At 39.6% G+C, this 19,740-nt stretch overlaps 2 protein-coding genes across 6 annotated transcripts; one reads left to right on the forward strand and one right to left on the reverse strand.

The window, feature by feature from the left end:
* The first annotated feature begins 166 nt into the window (after positions 1 to 166).
* reep2 (receptor accessory protein 2) lies at positions 167 to 10,869 on the forward strand. Its single transcript, XM_046405911.1, has 8 exons — positions 167 to 455; positions 2,952 to 3,024; positions 4,228 to 4,304; positions 4,541 to 4,661; positions 4,818 to 4,931; positions 5,640 to 5,820; positions 7,270 to 7,436; positions 8,536 to 10,869. The coding sequence occupies exons 1-8, from the start codon at positions 424 to 426 to the stop codon at positions 8,605 to 8,607; spliced, it is 837 nt and encodes a 278-aa protein (XP_046261867.1). The 5' UTR covers positions 167 to 423; the 3' UTR covers positions 8,608 to 10,869.
* Positions 10,870 to 15,637: 4,768 nt separating this feature from the next.
* On the reverse strand, positions 15,638 to 19,027 carry LOC124068033. Of its 5 annotated transcripts, XM_046405917.1 has the most exons (5): positions 18,798 to 19,027; positions 18,602 to 18,625; positions 17,878 to 17,972; positions 17,170 to 17,269; positions 15,638 to 17,124 (listed from the first exon to the last, which is right to left on the reverse strand). In XM_046405917.1, the coding sequence occupies exons 2-5, from the start codon at positions 18,605 to 18,607 to the stop codon at positions 15,973 to 15,975; spliced, it is 1,353 nt and encodes a 450-aa protein (XP_046261873.1). In that variant the 5' UTR covers positions 18,608 to 18,625; positions 18,798 to 19,027; the 3' UTR covers positions 15,638 to 15,972. The 5 variants fall into 5 exon arrangements, with proteins under 5 accessions (XP_046261873.1, XP_046261870.1, XP_046261869.1 ...); XM_046405914.1 differs by having other exon boundaries at positions 15,638 to 17,269; positions 17,878 to 17,969; XM_046405913.1 differs by having other exon boundaries at positions 15,638 to 17,269.
* Between the last annotated feature and the right edge of the window lie 713 nt (positions 19,028 to 19,740).

The raw sequence follows: 19,740 nt of genomic DNA on the forward strand, positions 1-19,740 counted from the left end.
GTTATTTCCGCTAATTGATTTACCTCATTGGACTATTGAGTCTATATGAGTCTCTGTTGTTGCTCTGAATAGGAGGAGCACATGTTTTGTTTTTTAAGTTTTAAGTTAAAATGACACTTAATTAAAGTTAAATGACACGACTCTTAAAGGGGCTCTGACAAGGCTCTGGCCCCTTTAAGAGTCCCTCTTTAAAGCAGTGGGAGCGGAGCGGAGCAGCTTGGATCCAGAGACTGCAGCACATCCTCAGATGCTGTCGGCACACCTGATAACACAACACAGCAGAGCGGAGCCGGGCAACCAGGCTGTGTTCCCATCACAACAAACCGCGTCCAGGACGGGAATGGGGGGCACCTAGCCCGCTAGCTAACTAACTAACAGCATTTCCTAGAAGCAAAGAAGGCTAACGGCCGGTGGTCCAGCAAGATGGTGTCCTGGATTATTTCGAGGATAGTAGTGTGAGTACGGGCAGGGCTGCACCCGTTGTGTTTAAACGTTAGCCTCTTCCAGCGGCTCCTCCATTCATCGGCTGTCTGATGCTGAACGATGCGCCGCGGCAACGAGCTAGGCTTGTGTGTGCTCGGTTATCCGTTTTCCGCATATGACAAGTTACATGTCAAGGACGTAAGAAAATACTTCGGCTAAATTGCTATTTAAGCGACGAGCACCGCGGTAGTCGGCATAAACCGCTGCAACGGTTCGTCGCTTTCTTCATTTATTACAACGATGCAGTACGCTCTGCATCCAGCGCTTGCTAGCTGCTGGTAGCTAACGTATGCTGGCTAGCCAGTTAAGTGAAAGCCAACTGACAGATAATGTCTCGGCAGGGTAGAGGAGTTGTTGTCAGCCGGCCACATTTTTTAGGTGAAACCTGTTTAAGATACCGGCTGCAGACTAGGGGACGGACTCCAAACCGCCTGGCGTGGCTTTTTTAAAAAAAATGTTATATAATATTTAACATCTCAGCACCATATGGTAACACGAGTTGGTGAAAATGAGGTGGCCCAGCAGGCCGGTCAGGAATGAATGTCTGTCTGTCTGTCCATGGCTGGACCTGCGTTCATGAGCTGTCCAGATCAACGTGAATGGCTTACATTTTCATTATTAGTTAATGTTGCAGATTTATTCTTAGCTGTGGTCAGGCGAGCATTATCAGCAGGTCAGGCCTCAGTTTCCACCTTTCCACACCACATCCAGACAGTGTGGATGACTCAACTAAAGACAGCAGCTGTCCTCGTCCTCATCAGTACGCTTTTAAAATGTCTTCTTAGTGTTGCCTTATGTCAGGTGTTAGGTTTTTAAGCAGTCTGTCAATGATACTGTCATTATTTTGTGTATTTAATCGGACTGTACATAAAGCTTGGTAGTATAATCCTGAAACATAGCTAAAATGTTGTGTGGTTTTGTTTTTTTTTTTTGAAAGGCCCAGATGCAGATGTTATTGATGTTTCATCCCTGTAAATAGTCTGCTTCCTTGGATTACATAAGATAACACATTAGCAAATTGTTACTTTTAGCCACTTCCAGCTGGCTCTTCCACTTCACTGCACCTCAGGTAGTCATGCGCCGATGGGAGACAAACAATGTGACTGCTTATGCATCATAATGGCTGCTGCACATCTGACACAGGATCAGTCGTTTCTCATTTCTTATTCTGTGCTTCAAACATGCAGCTGCCTCTTTTTAATGGATACACAGGAGTGTTTTTTTAAAATTTTGTTCGAAGCAGCTTAAACACACAGTTTGCTCAGTGTCTCTGATCTCTGAGTTTCCGTGAGAGGATGGGCACCCTCATACTCGAAGAAGTGAACTGGAGATGGGGACAGCAAGAGGCACAGAGCGTCTGCTGAGGGAGTCTACTGGCCTAGAGGCCTTTCTAAGAGCCGCCTCAGCTTACTGTACAAAGCTGAGAGGCGCTGCACACATGACTGAACAGCTCAGACACACTCTGGGAAAGAAGATCTACTTCTGTACCTAGCAAAAAAATGTATATGTGCTCAGGCTGCCAGCAGCTGGAGGCGCAAGCCTCGTAGGCAGACATGGTGTGAAAATTTCGGTCTTTAGTTTAGTGTTAGGAGTCACAATCAGTGGTTTATGCTGGATGCATGGAGAGTGACTTTCTGAACTGTATTCCCCATGCTGTCCTCTCACACAGCATTTGACATCCTGTCACATCAGCACAAATCACCACAGCAGCACAGGATGCCACCAAACGCACATCAAAAACACGGCTCTGCGTGCACAGTGTCGCAGTCTGTATTGGATTAACACGTGGTGACCCACCCCTGGCAGACTTTGTGTGTTTTTCCACTTTGTCTCGCTGCAGTTTTCCTGACTCCTTGATGTCCTGTATATTTTTTTTTTGTGCTGGTTATTAAGCTAGCGTGTGTTGACCACTGTGCCTTAGCTTTCTGCTGTGACATTTACAACCCTGATTCCACAGTAGTTGGGAAGGTGTTGAAAACGTATGTAACTGTAGCAGTAATTTTTGCACAAAGGTTTATGAAGTGTTCTTAAGCACATGCAGCAATATCCTTTATACAGTCGTGTGTTTCCAGAAGTGGTGAACGTTGCCCCATCCTTGCATGTGAGTGACCAAGCCTTTCGAGGATGGTCCTTTTAAACCCAGTTGTTACCAATTAACCTGTGGAGTCCTCCAAACAGGTGTTTTTAGAGTACTCCATCACTAGTACAGTTTTTTTGTTGCCCCAACTTTTCTGAAATGTTTTCCTGGCATCAAATTCAGAATAAGCATATATTTTAAAAAAAAACAAAAAAACTATGAAAATGATGAGGTAAAACATAAAATGCAGTGTCTTTGTACCAACAAGGCTAACCTACTTTTTAAGCAGGGACACTTCTGTCAGCATTTGTTAGATGTCAGAGTCAACACCCAAGCTGAACCCGCCTCCTCTGACCCGGACTTCTTGGCTCCTCTGCTTTTTTTCTTACAGCCTTGCCTTTGGGACGCTCTATCCAGCATACTCCTCCTATAAGGCTGTCAAAACGAAGAATGTAAAGGAATATGTGAGTAGCACTTTGGGACGCTTTAAGTTATTTTCACACTAATGTTTTCAATGTTCGTTGTGGGAGTGAATGTTGTACAAAGCACACAGATGGACTTAAGGCCAGACACACACTTGACTTTGTTGAATTGGAGGACACATTAATCACCTTAGCAATTTCTGTTTCGGTGTTTGCCACACTGACTGTTCTGTTTCTTTGAAGGTCATCATTCAAAGACTCATTACCAAAATATCAAGTATGTTTGATAATGATCAGTGTATCCCAGACGGGGCCAAGAACATAGCATGGCTCTACGTGGTCCATGTAGAATAAAAGAAGAGCTGAAAGTGGTGTTTGAGGGTAGTCTTTGATTTGTTTGAGTTGATCATTTTTTATCCAACTCCACTGTTAAAAGCTTTGTTTAAAGAGGAAACCAACCAGTAATGTTAGGAACCACTGATGTGACACCCATAGCATATTAAGAGCATGAAACTAGCCAGTCCCTTGATACTCCTTACCTTATTTTGTCATGACACACCCTGTGGTGTCTGCTAAACACCAGATTTCCTTTCCTTCCTTTCAGTTTGCCATTGGAATTTTACGCACACAGAAGCATTCAAACACTAACACTGACCTGAGAGAAAAGTTTGGGATTTGGCAGCGTTATAAAAGGTGGAATATTTAACACAACAAATAAAGTGGTAGTGACTTTAAGACTGAATAACCAGTGTCCCCAGTGCGCTCCAGGATAAGTCAGTAGATTCCTGTTGTGTTAATGGCTGAGAAATGAGGTCCTCCCTGCTTACCTCATAGCACTCTGGCCCTCTGCCTAGATTTGCAGTGAACAACAGTCTCCTCCTGTCAGGTTACCATGGCAACTGATTCAGTACCATTTTATATAGCAAAATGCTTGATTATTGATAATTTATTGACGCTAAACCTCCTGTGTATATTATTTCTTTCATAATGTTAGTTTGGCTCTGAGTCTGGCCTGGCTTGTAGCGTTTCATTTAGCTTGGACGATGAGCTACATTTTCCTTGTCTGTGGCAGATTAACCATCCACAATGATGAGATCTGACAGCACTGAAACATGTTTCATTTGTGCATCTGTTCAGCGCCACGTGTCTCAGCACGTGTAGACTGGATGCTGTGAGTTTTCATGTGCTATTTTTGTCATGTTAGCTTACTCACCTGTGTGTGTGTGTGTGTGTGTGTGTCTCCAGGTGAAGTGGATGATGTACTGGATAGTATTTGCGTTGTTCACGACAGCAGAAACGGCCACAGACCTGCTCCTATCGTGGTGAGTCAGGAGCTGCTCATGATCTTTACTCTCAGCTAGCTTATATAATATCAATAGATGCATTCATGTGTGTATCTAGTGCTGATATTTTTAGTACAGTGGTTTCTTATTGAGATAGTGTCTTACCTTCCAATTGTGTTTTTCTCTTTACAACTCAGATATATGCATCTTTGTCAAAGTTTTATGTTTTCTTTTTCTCTCTTTTGATGGTTTAACTCTCAACTTTCATTACTCAGGTTTCCATTTTACTTTGAGCTGAAGATTGCCTTTGTGATCTGGCTCCTGTCCCCATACACCAAGGGCTCCAGCGTGCTCTACCGCAAGTTTGTCCACCCAACCCTGTCCAACAAAGAGAAGGTAGGAACGTCATCTTTTTTTTAAAAAAAATCATTAAGCCCAATTTGCAAATGGTTTGCACATTGACACTCAAATATTGCCATCTGTCCTTTCCTCTAATGTTTCTTTTTGTTCTTTGTCTCGACTGCCTCCTTCACTCCTCCCCAACAACGACAGGAAATAGATGAGTACATCGCACAGGCCAAAGACAGGAGTTATGAGACCATGATGAGGTTTGGAAAGAGGGGTCTCAACCTGGCTGCTAACGCTGCTGTCACTGCTGCCACCAAGGTGAGCTGTGTGCTCTGAAGTAGGTTGCCATTATGGGTTAATAACTCAGACAAATTCATTCATGTTTGTCATCGTGTTGTCATTTTAGGTTTTGTCTTTAGCTCTGTTCAGACTTACGGTCTTAGATCCACATCAGTGCAGACTGAGCCCAACCAAGATGCAGTGTAACGCTGATGTTAGAATGTGTTTCAAATACTTTTCAAGTCACGCTGAGATGGCACTGTGCTTCCCTGCTCACATGTGATTTTTTATCAGAAGGATCTTTGACTGCAGAAATAAAGCTTATAAATAAAGCTTATTTTCACTTGCACTGGAAACTTGTTCCAGGCAACAGACTTCAAGACTTTGCCAGTACTGATGTGTTCAGTTTACACTGATATGAAACACAGAGAACAACAAATCATCACTAATAGTTGTTTATTCATTTTCTGCTGATCAGCTAATCAGTGAATGGAATAATCATCGCATCCCAATCCAATGGTGCCAAACCAGTAATATAACATGTACAAGAAATAAATGGGATATTTAGATTCAGAATCCTGGCTGTATAATATAGTTGCCATAAACAAATCTACCCTATCTTGTCAGCCTTTCATTAGACAAACTTAATCAGTCAGTGTTTCACCAAATATGAGAATTGAATGGTTTAATATCATCATACAGTCACATATCTGACATGTCTGTGTTTACTTTTCCGTTGATCCCCAGGGGCAGGGCGTGCTGTCAGACAAGCTGCGGAGTTTCAGCATGCAGGATCTGACTCTCATCAACGCTGAGGATGACCTGGCTCTGCACACTTCAGATTCTCGCATGAGACGGGACCCCATGGACGAGATGAGCTCGGGGGCCAGCACGCTGCCCCGGGCCAAGAGCTCCACTGCACGTCAGAGTAAGCCATACCCATGCTGCTTCTTTAGGACTATATGTGGACTCACACACATCTGCATAAATACATACATAGTGTGTGTCCAGTTAGTTGATTGAGTGTTCTCACAGATTACTATCTTTACTTGGACAGAGATGACTTCCTTTATTCATAACTGATTCTAGTCGGTCCGAGTAGAGTCATGTGATTTAAAGCACTGTAGGATGGCAGGGAAAGAAGTATCGAGTGGGGCTGAAAGCATGTGATTCCAGTGGGAGGAGAGGCCTGGCAGGAGGACTCTTTGTTTCTCACTGCACTGCTGGCTGGCTGGCCGTGTGGGCCTGATGAGCTGTGAACTGAATACAGAGAGAGAGAGAGAGAGAGAGAGAGACGCAGAGGACCGACACAAACAACGAGCGAACAGCACAAAGTGGCACATTTTAATTTGTGCTAATAACAAAACATGTGCGACTTCAAAAGGTCTGTCTGAAAGACAGATGGAACAAAACACTCAAGTGAAAGAATCAGACAGCTGGAGTTAAAATCGGCTCTTCAGGGTGATTTATGCATGCAGCTTTCTGTAACAACAAGAGAATGTTGTCTTACCTTGAACAGAGCAGACTGATTTTTATTTTTTTAATTTTTCAATTTTTAATTTTAGTGAGATATTTTATCACTGCGATTGTTTAAGTAGTTTCATAATTCCTAACAGGATATCAAGGATCAGGGATCAAGAAAATTTATTGTCATACCAGCTCACATTTACGTGTTTATGGTACAAACTTAGGACTGAAATGAAGAGGTAAAAATAGAATATATAAACTAAAAACAAATACAATATAAAAACTAAACATTTGAGAAAAAGAAATAAATAAATAAAGAAGCCAGTTCTAGCATGTGCAGCATAGCACAACAGGCTGTTTCTGAGCCTGGTGGTCTTGCTCCAGATGCTCCTCAGCCCCCTGTCTGAGGGGAGGGGTTGGAAAAGTCATCAATATAAAAGACATCTATATTTAAGAAGATAGGAAGAAAACTCTGAAAATGAAACATATTTTAGTGTGGTGGAATGTTTTTCTGACTCTTTCCTACCTCTGCAATCACCTCATGACCCAACAGATTCATGTTGTGAACTCACACAACACAAACAAGGTTGGGAACCACTTCTGTACATGGTTAAAGTTTAGATTAGGGCTTTCCAATCCTAGTGAAAGAGGCTTGTTTTGTTTTTCCACATCCTGGCTTTAAGTGCTTAATCACCACCGTCTCTTGGCGTCCAGATTTGCTCGCCGCAGCAGCAGACAGCGACCAAAGCGCTCAGCTGCTCGTGTGGCTTTCGGTGTGGGCGCTCTGAAATGGATGCCCCTCTGATGACCCTGCGTGGATCTCAATGAATCGATGCATATATTCCCAGATACTGTAAACGGTGGCTGTGCTGAAGAGACTGGTATTTATCCTGTTTCTCCAATCCTGCAGCTCGCTCTTTGGCAGCCACGTCCCTTGCTGATGACGCATCATCCCAACACAGTTCTGACCAATCAGACACAAGGACTGAACACTCTGATGAAGAGGTGGGAGAAAAAGCTCCGAAACGAGTGTCCAGTGTCAAGGCAAACAAGAAACCTGCTGCTGCCAAGACAGAGGTAGGGCCAGTGACGACACACACACACACACACGTAATGAGTTAATGCTCATTCATTTGTGCTGTATTTTATGAGAGCACAGTAAAATCATTTTTAGGTTTTACAAACTTTTTATTTTTGAAAGGGAGAAAATCAGTTTTCTAACATAAAATGAAGTCCAGGTGAGCACAACATTGTTTTAAACCATAATGGCAGCTCCTTATTGATGTCCATGTTTGTTGATGTAACCAAAAGAATATATGCGTGATTTCCACATTATAAAACTGTAACTTATCATGCAGTTGGCTATAAGGCTTAAAATTTACCTCAGAATATTTTTGAACTAAATGGCAATATTTAATAATTCTTGTTTTGTTCTTTCTTAAATAATCTTTAGCATGCCAGTAACAGTTGGTTTAATTTGCCGAGTTTTCATAAGAAATGCTCATCAGTTTTCATATTGTCAGTCTTTACAGTTCAAAAAAGAAAGTGTTGTTACTTGGTTTACACATCAGGCGGTCTAGAAGTGCACGTATAAAAAGTTGGGAGTTGAAAGTAACAGATTTACAAAAAAAAAGGTTGGTGTGTGGGTCAACATTGGATCCTGCAACACCTATAATGCAACTCAACAGCATCTCTGATTTCCCTTGCATGTAAAATGCTTGTAGCTTTCCAGCTTTAGTTTCTCTTTAAAGTTTCAAGCTGAAAGGGTACACTTCTTTCTTGCTGTACGAATTGCGGCCCTACTTCAAACGATGGACAAATTCGAGCATGCCTTCCCTGTTTCAGTGTGATTTCTGGCTGGCTCCAGTGGATTGGCTAGTTAATCTTTGAAAAGCTCAAGCTGATGTGCTTGATTGGTCAGTAGAAACGCTGCTGGAGAAGTTAGTGTTCTACCTTTTTCCCCCTCACCATTTTCAGTACGATGCAGAAAACATGCAATTGCAAAAGGGAATCACCTCAAAGACGTGAAATATTTTTCGAGTATCAATAAATAAATTTGATAAACCCCCCGCCAACTTACTATTCACTGTTACCTCTCTTTCCTTGTTGTTTTATTACCTTTGTTAATTTTTCTTTACTTTTCCCTTCCCCCCTGTCCCTTTCTTCCCTCTGCAAGACTCAGTCCAAGACAGTGAAGAAGCCAACAAAGAAAAAGACCACCGCTACTAATGCAGAGACGCCGCCATGAGGCCGGCTGTGCTTGTCCACCAACCTACACTCACTCCACCCACAGCCTGCTGGCCCTGCCTCCTCCGTTTGGTCTCCTCACAAACACATATACACTGTATATATCAAGCACTGAAATTGTGTCACTTTTGCTGGTTTCTAGAGCAAAATACAGGTATGTGTATGTGACCTCCTTTAGGATGGGAACAATTCTTTTATCTTTACCAAGTTGTATATTTTATCTTTACTTACTGCGAGCTCCTCTCTGATTTAACAGTCGGGATGTTTCCTATACATAGGAAAAGACATGGATAGTGATAGATTGATAAAGGCTCTAGACAAATATGTAGATCCCTTTAGTAGATGAGAATACAAGCTGGCCATGTTGCAGTTCTCCAGTCTCACTGACTCGTTTTCTCCTGCATAGATTTTGACATTCTTGATTGAGGCTGTCTTTGGTTGAAGTATCTTAAGTAAAATATCACATTTTTCACCCCTTTGGGCCCTTTTTTCCTCTGAGCTGCTCCTACAGTTAAGAAATACCACCCTCTGAATGCATGTAGGCCTCAGGTCTTGGTCTGCATCTTGATCTGCCCACGATGGTAGAAATCCTCAGATGCTTTCTACAGACATTTGGCTGCAGTACTGCAGCATAAGAAGGTGGTTGGGATCCACTTCAAGGCCCACGTTGACAGTTGCAGACCCAGTAGTTCCTGCTTTTGTCCTTCAGCCACCACCAAGTTCATGTAACCGTTTAATTTGTTATAAAAATCTGCTTTGGCCCTCTAAGTTTTTGACAGAATTTTAAGCGTCACAGCTTGTGGAAGAGTTTGAAGTTTAGCCTTCCGTGATTAAATACCTCTGAGTGAGTCTGACTCTGCTAAGTTCAGGTTTCACTTACAGCGACTTTCTTCCTCATTGCTTTTAGTGCGATTTTCAAGTCGTGTACTGGTGATGGAGTTGTTGGTTTAATGTTGGCTTAATTATCCTTCATCTAGACTTCACTCTCTTTTAGTCTCTATTCATCCCGGTTCTTTTGGTCATGTGATATTAGTAAGAAGTAAGTATCATCAGTTGTGCATATCCATAACACTATAACTGAACGCTGTCGCAATACAGTAGTCACATAAGAAGTAACATATCTCCTTTCAGTACAGTTGTAATGTCTGTGTATTGTTTGTGTCATTACATTAGAAGGTTAAGGAGTGGCTTTGCACTTTCTCACTGCCTTTGCCCAGCTGTCTTTATAATATTTCTACTGATCTTAGAAGCCTGGATAAAGCAAAGCATTATGGAAATAATTAAACTAAAGCCGACATCAGGAGACTGTGAGGAATTAGTCTGTGATCCCCATGCTGCTTTTTAAGATGTGAGGGAGTGTTGGACCAGGCTGTGGGTGTTTCTAAACACTGGACTTTTCTTCTGGGATGAGCTCCTCTGGTTGCCAGCCACTGCATTGGGCCTGGTTTCTTCTATAATGAGGAGTTTAAAAGCATGAGACTGCTCTGCTCTCATTACTGCTGTCTGCAGTGTAGTACTAGTATTACCCAGTAGGGGGAGACAACCCCCACTTCAGTTGTTGGCAAAGTCAAACTAAACCATACATAGACACAATGTAAATAGTAACCTTGACTGTATATACAGTATGAGCTTGCTTGCCTTATTCATTCTCTGGGCTCAAATTCATTTAACTTTTTAATCATTTTTGTGCTTTTTTTTTTTTATTTATCGTCTGGAGAAATCACACTTATTGAAACTAGACTTTGTTAGTATGGGCTTCTGGTGTTGGAAGTGAGTTTTGTATTTTTAACGAGTTTACTTTTCTTTTTCTCTTATTCTGACACCTTTACTCCTGTCCATCGCAAAGCAGAGAATCTGAACTGATGTTTTTACGTTCACATCCTGTGCTCTACTCAGACTGATTGGAAAGTATTTTTGGGCCAAAATTTGATATCCAGCCTGTTTTTTTTTTTTTTTAATTTAATGTTCCACTGAATTAAAAGAAGATGGCACATGATTAAGACCTTATTAATTAAGCCATTTTGCCTAATAAAGGCATAAAAACCTGCTTTTTAAAAAAATAATATCTCACACTAATGCAGTTTCTGGATATTTATTATTTTAAATCAGTACTGTATACAGGGATGTTCATCTGTATTGTTTGTGCCAATTCTCAAAGCTCCGTGTCAAAAAGGATTACAGTATGTGTGTTGGGACAATGGTATCTAACAAGGTCATGTATCAGTAATATAAAACTACTAATAAAGGAAATCAAATCAGTGTATTGCTGCTTGTTATATATTTGAAGCCAAATGGTTACACTGAAAAAAATTTGGAGTGACATTTACTAGGCAAGTTTTTCCACATGGAAATCCCTTGTAATTTTTACTCAGGATAATTCTAAGTAGCATTTACTTCCTAAAAACACCTTTTCTTTACAAAAAATACTCAAGTAAATCTCACAAGCAGTACTCACCTATTGGAAGTAAATTTTACTCAATTACCATTGCATTTTAATTGCAAAATCCAGTTAAATATTTCTGGTTCTTACTCTTATTTAACTAAGCTTTTCTTTGTTTAATTCTATGAAATGATTAAGTAATATTTACTTGAATTAAATTTAATTTATGACTTCACATTACCACAATAAATTTGTTGCCATTTCTGTGAAGTGAATAAATAAACATTTTAAATTTTTCAAATGGACATTTTATTTTCCCATTTGCACTGACATATGTATGTCTACATAACATCATAACCTTCCTTTGGTGTACACGAACAAGGATTGAAAACACACACACACACACCTCTGTCTCATTACAGACAGACACCCACTCATGCACGCATGCACACGCACACACACTCCTGTCCACACACAATAGGGCTGAGAAATCGTGAACATCCTATTGCAGGTATTGCAGGTGAGGAATCCTCCACACACTCAATGGAGAATTAGTGTGAATATCCTCTTAAAAGAAAACATGACCTGCTGCTGATGACACAATGTTCACAGATTTCTAAAAATCGGGGAAGAAATGACTTTCAGAAATGACACACACACACACACCTTGGCAATTTCACATATGTAGGGTATTCCTTTCTTTTAAACCTCAGAACAGAGAAGAGGTATCACTGCAACAACAGCAACTGAATCAACTGTCTACTAACACTGAATCGCTGTGATCACAGAAGGAAATGTGAGAAGAACCAGCATTCTACGTGGGTAAGTGTATTAGAAGTGTGCAACATAAAATATATTTCTTAATGGTATCTGTTGAGACAATGTGCTCCATCAAGGGCTCAACTGTAGCTATAGGAATAGGAATCAAACCCAGAGACCACTCAGAGACTCACAGTGAAGATTATGTAAATGTCTCTGCTTTTTTTGAGCACATAATACGAGAGAGGACAAGATTGTCTACATTTCTGTGAGAAATCACACACAGTGATGAGATACAGAGAGAAGTTTGAGGTGAACAGACACTATCAAAATAAGACATCAGCAATACGTTCATTAACATTAGATGATGCAGTTACATTAATTAAAACATTTACCTCACTTAGTGAGTCCAACATCGGTCTTATCTTGATTCCTGCAATCCCGCCTTTCTTCCTAAATATCTCCACAAGTTTGGTGGTGTGCCTGTCCAGTTTGGACAAAAACGTTTGCTCCAGATGAACTGCGGTTATTCGTTTGAACTCTTCTTTGATCTGAAACGAAAGATATAAACACAAAATATATAAACACAAATATCATATCCAGATGACTCAACAGACCCCAGGTACACTTCATTATTGAATGAACAGGTCCCCATCAGACAAACCTCGTAGTGTAAGAGAGAACTGGAGTTACCTGAGTTTCACTCAACAGACCAGGCCACTGTTCCATGAGGTCTTGGACTGTGGGGCAGTCATTGACAACCTCTTTTCTTCTGAGAGCGAAAGACTTCTCCATTTTCTCGTTAATTATCTTCCCGTTGTTGTTCTTCTTTATTTCCTTGAGCAGATCTAGTCTCTCATTCTCTAAAGTTTCCTCTGTCTCTCCTAATGGCAGTGGTGGCAGGTAATTCACTTCAACTTTCTTCGCCCTTTTGATGAACCATCTTCATTGATGCATCATTTCTTCAGTGTGTTAACCTCCAGTTCTGAAATGGCTAGCTGGCTAACTTTGCCCTGTAATTGCCCATTTTATACTTGATCCTCTGTTGCCAGCCATATAAGCCATTAAAAGACCCTGGCTCTTTGAAGCATGGGTACTTTTCTACCAAAAGCTTCAGCAACAGCTAAAATCTGGACACCAGTGGGGTATGCTGTGAAGCTAAATATTGTCTCTGATAGCTTCTCAAGTATGTTATTTGTTACTCTTGGGTTGTTCAACAGTGTGCCTTCCTTTTCATAATCCTTGTTTCCAGTTTCCAGTACAAGGTCAACATCATAAGAAAAGGGCGGTATTTCAAACTTACTTGGCCATGGCTTAGACCTGAAAGATGTTCCACTTTCATCTTGACATAATGCATTACCTAGCTCCTTAACCTAAACCTAACCAAAACGCAATTCAAACATAAACTCTAAAACCAAGTCTTGATCCTCACAAAGAGACAGTTAGTCCCCACCAGTATAGTAAAAGTCAGGATTTTGTCCCCATGTGGATGGAAAAACACACACTCACACGCGGACGCGATAATCCTCTCAAATGGTATCCGGTTTTGCACTTGTTTTCATCCAAACTTTGCAAACATGGTCGGGAGTTGCGGAAGACTATGGGGCGACACATACACAGACACACCATGCAAGCCAGCCAGCAACATATCCAACTTTGATAAAACCACAGCCTCCAGGCAGAAACGACAAGTGCGCTAGCTAGCTAGCTAGCTAGCTAGAAGACGACAACGACGAAAAACAAAAACCGCCGACTTACACAAAAAAATAACACATAAAACGGGCCTTACAACGTTTGTGTGCTTGTTAGCTTTTGTCAAGACCAGGTGTCGGCAACCCAAAATGTCCAAAGAGCAATATTGGACCAAAAACAAAAACAAGAAACAAATCTGTCTGGAGCCGCAAAAAATTAAAAGCCTTATATAAGCCTTGTATGAAGGGAACACAGGCTGTAAGTGTATGTTAGCTATATTAGCTTACCAAAATGACTAATTTGATGAATGAATCCTTCACGTACTCACCATCTGTGAAAGGTTTTCCACGCGTTATTATCTCCCGGGTTGCAGCAAAACTAGCAGCAGAAGTGGAGTTTGGAGATGCAATCCACCTCTTAAATCTGTCTTTGCGCTCCTCTAATTTCTCCAGAAGTAAAGCAATCGCACTTTTTCTCTCACTCCCAACTGCTGCACATTTAGCATGCCTTCCCTGGAAATGTCTTTCCAAATGACTCTGTTTGTTATTTGACAACTTCTCATTACAAAGCAAACATGCAGGCAATCCTTCCGCATCGGCAATGAAATCAAATGATTCGGTCCATTCTTCCTTGAATCCTCTGTTCTCATCAGCTATCTTTGGCTTTTCCCCTTTGGGATCCATGGCCCATGACACACCCGCCGGTTTGTTTCCAACAGCCATCTGCCTGGCACCGCGCCGCGCCGAAACGTGTGTCGCAGGCTATGACGCACATCGTCATTGACAGAAATGTTGAAATTTAATATTTATTATAAACATTTTTACAGCACTGGAAAACGTTAAGAATGTTTGTGTCATGTTTGTGCTCCTACAGAAACCATATTAAAACAAAATATATATTCCCCCTATTTCTTTCCATTTTCATACATTTTTGAAAAAGCTCCAGAGAGCCACTAGGGAGGCGCTGAAGAGCCGCATGCGGCTCCAGAGCCGCGCGTTGCCGACCCCTGGTCAAGACTTACCTGCGCACTCAACAGCACAGCGTGCAACGAACGGCCTGACGTCACACACCGAGTGCAAAGGAGGTTGCCAGGTTCACTGATATCACCCAAGTACATTTTACTTGCACATTTCAACTAATAAAGTTAATGGAGTAGTTTAGTGAATATCACTTGGAATAAAGAGTAAAATTTATATGCAAAATTGAGGATACATTCTTACAAACGCCACATGAAAACCGACATTCTAAAGTACTTAAGCACTTAAATGTTATTTGTTTGTAGAATTATATACATAATTGAAGTAATAATTGCAGGGACAAAAAATCATTTTTTTCAGTGTATGCCACAACCTTCTTGGAGCTCTCGAGGGGAAGGACAAATATCCACCTAATTTTTCAGATTTTATTTCTTAAAAAACATTTTGAAACTTTTGTATTTGAAAATGCTGAAAGCTTCTATTTTAAACTGCTGTCTGTTTAGTGTTGATTTTACATTGGTTCTGGTTACAGGGTGTCTTTACAATATTAACAGTAATAAAAAAAATGCTAATCATGAATGCAAATAGAAGGTTAAAGAAGCATTAGATTAGAAACATTCAATAAGTGATTAAAACCAACCATGTAGATATTTAACTGTCCACCCAACAGAAGACACCCCTGTAAACACATGCACTGGTACTTTCTTCTGCTTTCCTGGTGGTTCTCTCAAATACAAGTACAAGTTTGACTCACTAAAAAAGGTAGTTTGACTTTCTGCACACTATTAACAAATATGAAAAATATTTGGCTGCCAGGGATTGGACAGCTGAATGAAAGGTCCTGAAGAAACAGGTTGAGCGCAAGCCTGGATGAAGCTGAATATCTTCCGACTGAGATTCAACCTTCAGTATTTTCCAGTGACCAATTAACAGACCCTGATTAAGATCACAGTTTAAATGTATTACGTGACTCTGACGTTATACACCTCTGTAATAAAAATACTCAGTGAAGATAATTTTCCATAGTTTGTAGGGCAGACTATGGAGCACTTCTTCCCATATTGTCTGCTGGAGAGGTGGCCACTTTGTCGTGTTGTTATGCTTTTTGGGCAGCCATAGAGGGCACTTTATCATGTTTCAGCCACTGTATAGGCTTTCGTCCACTTCAGTATTTTAACCACAAGCGGAGATATTTTGATGATGAAGGAACAAAGCACACAGAGTCTCCTTTAAAAAAATTTAATTGCCAAGAGTTCAGGGCAGAACAAGCAACAAATTCCAGAAAAAAAAATCCATAGACCTAAGTTACAATGGTCGTTGTTGTTCCAATTACAAAAACAACCTTATCAGTTGAAACATATATATATATGTACATACATATATATCATACTAGACAGGCCACAAACTTTTCTGTCCCTACAAAAATTGAAGGTCCAACTTTTGTAGATATTAAAAATATCTATTCAAAAATAAAATATATTTAGTAGAAATATATTTCATGTTTATATATTATGAATATTGTGTAATGATGTGATCAAGGTAAAGTCATTTAATTTAATCAATTCAGTATATTCTCACTTCTGGACACAAGGTGGTAAAGCTGTAAAGGGCAGTTGCTCCCAAATGATGACTTCAGCTCTTTCTCAAAAACATGAACCACTGCAGTATTGAAATCTGATGTGATCTGTTTTCTTTGATATTCCTCAAAACTTCTATCTACCATTTTATTCCATTCCCCAATCAGAGTATTAATTGTCTTTTCTGGTTGGTTATGCATTTTATCTTGGATAATTTTCTTTCCATGGTTCAAATATTCTTCATTTATCAGACACAAGTTTTTTGTTTCACTCTTAATTTCTTTGAGAGCAGAGTTCACAACATCCAATTGCTGCTTTCTATGCTTGGGTTCAATGTCCAAGACTGTCCTAATATCTCCTGGTTTTAATTTATTAAAATCCTCGTAGTTTAATACAAAGGAGTCGCCTTGGCATTTATTGGAATAGCCATCCAAAATATCTGAAATGTCAGCCTTTTGAAAATAATTTGAGCCACTAAATCCATAAAACTCTGAGAATATCACAGTGGTGAGAAACCCATATTCAGTTAGCCATTCACAGGATTTATGTAAAAGTTTGAACATGCAAGAGATAAGATGTTTTTTTTCTCTTTTCAAACATGGGCTGTTGGTTGTATAAATATAAATATTTTCCACATTTTTTCTATACTTTTGAAAAAATGTACAAAGTTTTTCAATTAGAAATTCCTCACTGTGCTTATTATCATTGTCTTTATTCTTCTCCTGTCTTTTTGGGTAAGCAGGAGCTGAAATTACAAGTCTGTCTTTCAAAACAACAACAGCAAAGGCATATTGTTTGCCAATTCCTTTGTGTTTCTTACGGTAGTGATTTACGAGATAAAGCAAGAGCGGTCCTGCAACGACTTGATGTACTCCTAATTTTTTTTTTGTATGCAAAGACATTATGTCATCATACTGCTTACCCCTCTCAGGATGTGGTATATTTTGTCCAAAATGCTTTTTCAACTCCTGATATTTTATTTCAAATTTTGTTGTGCTTGATGTTGAAAGTAGATCACTTGAGTTTTTGTCTGATTGATTTGTAGGTAAGTCTAAATTTAGATTTATGTTAATATCTATATCATGCCAGTCATGTAACTGGTCTGAGATGTCACAAATTATGACATTTTTCAAATCGATTGAACCACTAATATTTCCATATTGACTTGTATTGAGCAAGTCAGGTGACTGAGGCTCTTTAAGTAACATTTCCAAATACAAAACTAGATAAGTGTTCTTGCAGCCAGAGTGATGGTTCTTCTCCTGCTGGTCCTTTTTCCTGGATAATAAAAAAGTTGAACTTAATTTAATTCATATGAAAAAAAGATACATTAAACGTTATGTTATTTAAGAAAGGAACAGGCAAATGATGTCCTCCTGCTGAAAGCAGCGTCAAATCAGAAACCCTCCAGAAGGATGTACATAAACTATGTATTTTATGATTTCATTTGGAGGAGCTGTTGCAAATTAAATATATATGAATCTGGGTCAATTAAACAACATACATTATAAGGCTCAGTAAGACATTGTTTCACAGCTGGATTGGATTTGTGTTGGATTAGGGCTTAAGTGGCGCACCATATTAAAGTATCCTTGCAAAGTTGATATCTTTTCTATTCAATGTGTGACAATATTATAATATTATAAACTATGTTAATTATGTTTCTAAAATGTGGTTTATTAATTACTAATATTGAATGCATAATTTTAACCATTTATTAATTATCATATTATTTAGTATTGACTGAAGTGAGTGAAGGCAGTTATCTTTTCTTAACCCTGATAATGATTCACTGTCTTTCAAGTCTTTTACTCGAGCCATTTACATAAGACAAGTTGACATAAATAAACTGAGTTAAACACAGCATTTTATTTCTTAGGGCGAACCTTTGAGATGAGATAGGTTGTAGCTCGATCGAATTGCTTGATGCCATCTCTTCTCTCTCAGGCATTTCTGGAATTTGTTGCCTGCTGCCCTCCTGCTTAATGAAGAAAAATTGTTTTATTACTGCCTATTGCAGCATTATGTTCTTATTGGCTTAAAGCAGGGGTCGGCAACGCGCGGCTCTGGAGCCGCATGCGGCTCTTCAGCGCCTCCCTAGTGGCTCTCTGGAGCTTTTTCAAAAATGTATGAAAATGGAAAGAAATAGGGGGGATATATATTTTGTTTTAATATGGTTTCTGTAGGAGCACAAACATGACACAAACGTTCTTAACGTTTTCCAGTGCTGTAAAAATGTTTATAATAAATATTAAATTTCAACATTTCTGTCAACGACGATGTGCGTCATAGCCTGCGACACACGTTTTGGCGCGGCGCGTTGCCAGGCAGGTGGCTGTTGGAAACAAACCGGCGGGTGTGTCATGGGCCATGGATCCCAAAGGGGAAAAGGGCTCTTTGAACATTTTGGGTTGCCGACCCCTGGCTTAAAGTGTTATATATCCAATGTGATGGTTAACAAACAACATGTTATTGTGGAATATTTATGTAATAAGTCAGTAACTCCTGACAACTGCAAGAGTTGTCAACTAGTTTTTTTCTTTGAAGAACTGTCTTTTGATTAGCTAATACATAGATACATAAAAGATTAAGATAAGAGTAATCAGTTACCTCCATGGCAAGAAACTGTGGACACTAGAGAGAGAAAATTTTGATTATTTACATTAACATTGAAAATGAGAATATATTGCTTTTTACTTTGTATCATTGCTTTGAATTTGGTTTGCTTATCATAGCGGGACATAATTGCCCAATGTTGTGTTACACATGAAACAAAGCTGCAAAACACAGGAAAATCAGTTCTTACCAGATTTGGTCCTCTGCAGTGACCCACCCTAGCAGGGGAGGGCAAAGTTTGTTTTTGATCTTTTTCTTTTCTAGATTTTTTTATTATTATTATTTAACTTGAGGATATAATTTGATAAATATTTACAGATCAGAAGAAGGAAACTTCAAAAACTTAGAATCTAACAAGGTTTACCCTCCCCGGCTTAAGGTTGTCTTCTTAATCCTTGTCAGGAAAAAGTATCGCGGTTAAAAAGATCGTGTGTTTGCAGTGGATTGTTTATAAAGCCTTCCCAAAGCCTTCCAACAGCCAATCATTTTGGGCGATATGTTGTTGCGAAGGCTTTTAACAGAACAGAAACTGAAAGGGTTTTCAAGTCCAAACCTGATCAAGCACCGCTGTGTGTTTTAAAGTTACGATAGAGAGTTAAGTTAAGACAGTTAAGATAAGATAAGACTTTGAACTCATGTTAAGGTTTATTCATCAAATTAAAGAAAAGCACCTGGAAAAGGCTGGAGAGGGGAGAGAGAGAGGGAGAAGCATTTCCAAACCAGGCCAAATGACAGAATATGCTATCATATCATGTTCTACTATCATAGATTAAACTAAAAACAAATAAAATAAATAACAACAATGGTTGTATTGTTTTCCTTATCAATCAGTTTAGACATTAAATCTTTCAATCTTCAATTTAAAAGATATTGTCAGTGGACTGATAACACAGTATTTTCACTTGTCACAACAGGAGAAACACTGGTGGACGTAATAACAGTACCAACAGCTCAGTTTCTTGTAAATGTCTCAGTAAGACGAACAGAAAGTCAGCAGTACACCTGTGAGTCTCGTGTTATGAAAACCATGTGGTTTATGACATCAATGAGTCCACTATTGTTGTTCACCGTAAATGTTTTCCATGGGTGTGGAACAACTGTGGATGTGGTCAGACCAGAATGGGCTTAATGAA

Source organism: Scatophagus argus, chromosome 12, assembly GCF_020382885.2.
Source record: "Scatophagus argus isolate fScaArg1 chromosome 12, fScaArg1.pri, whole genome shotgun sequence".
Taxonomy (NCBI): Eukaryota; Metazoa; Chordata; class Actinopteri; family Scatophagidae; genus Scatophagus; species Scatophagus argus.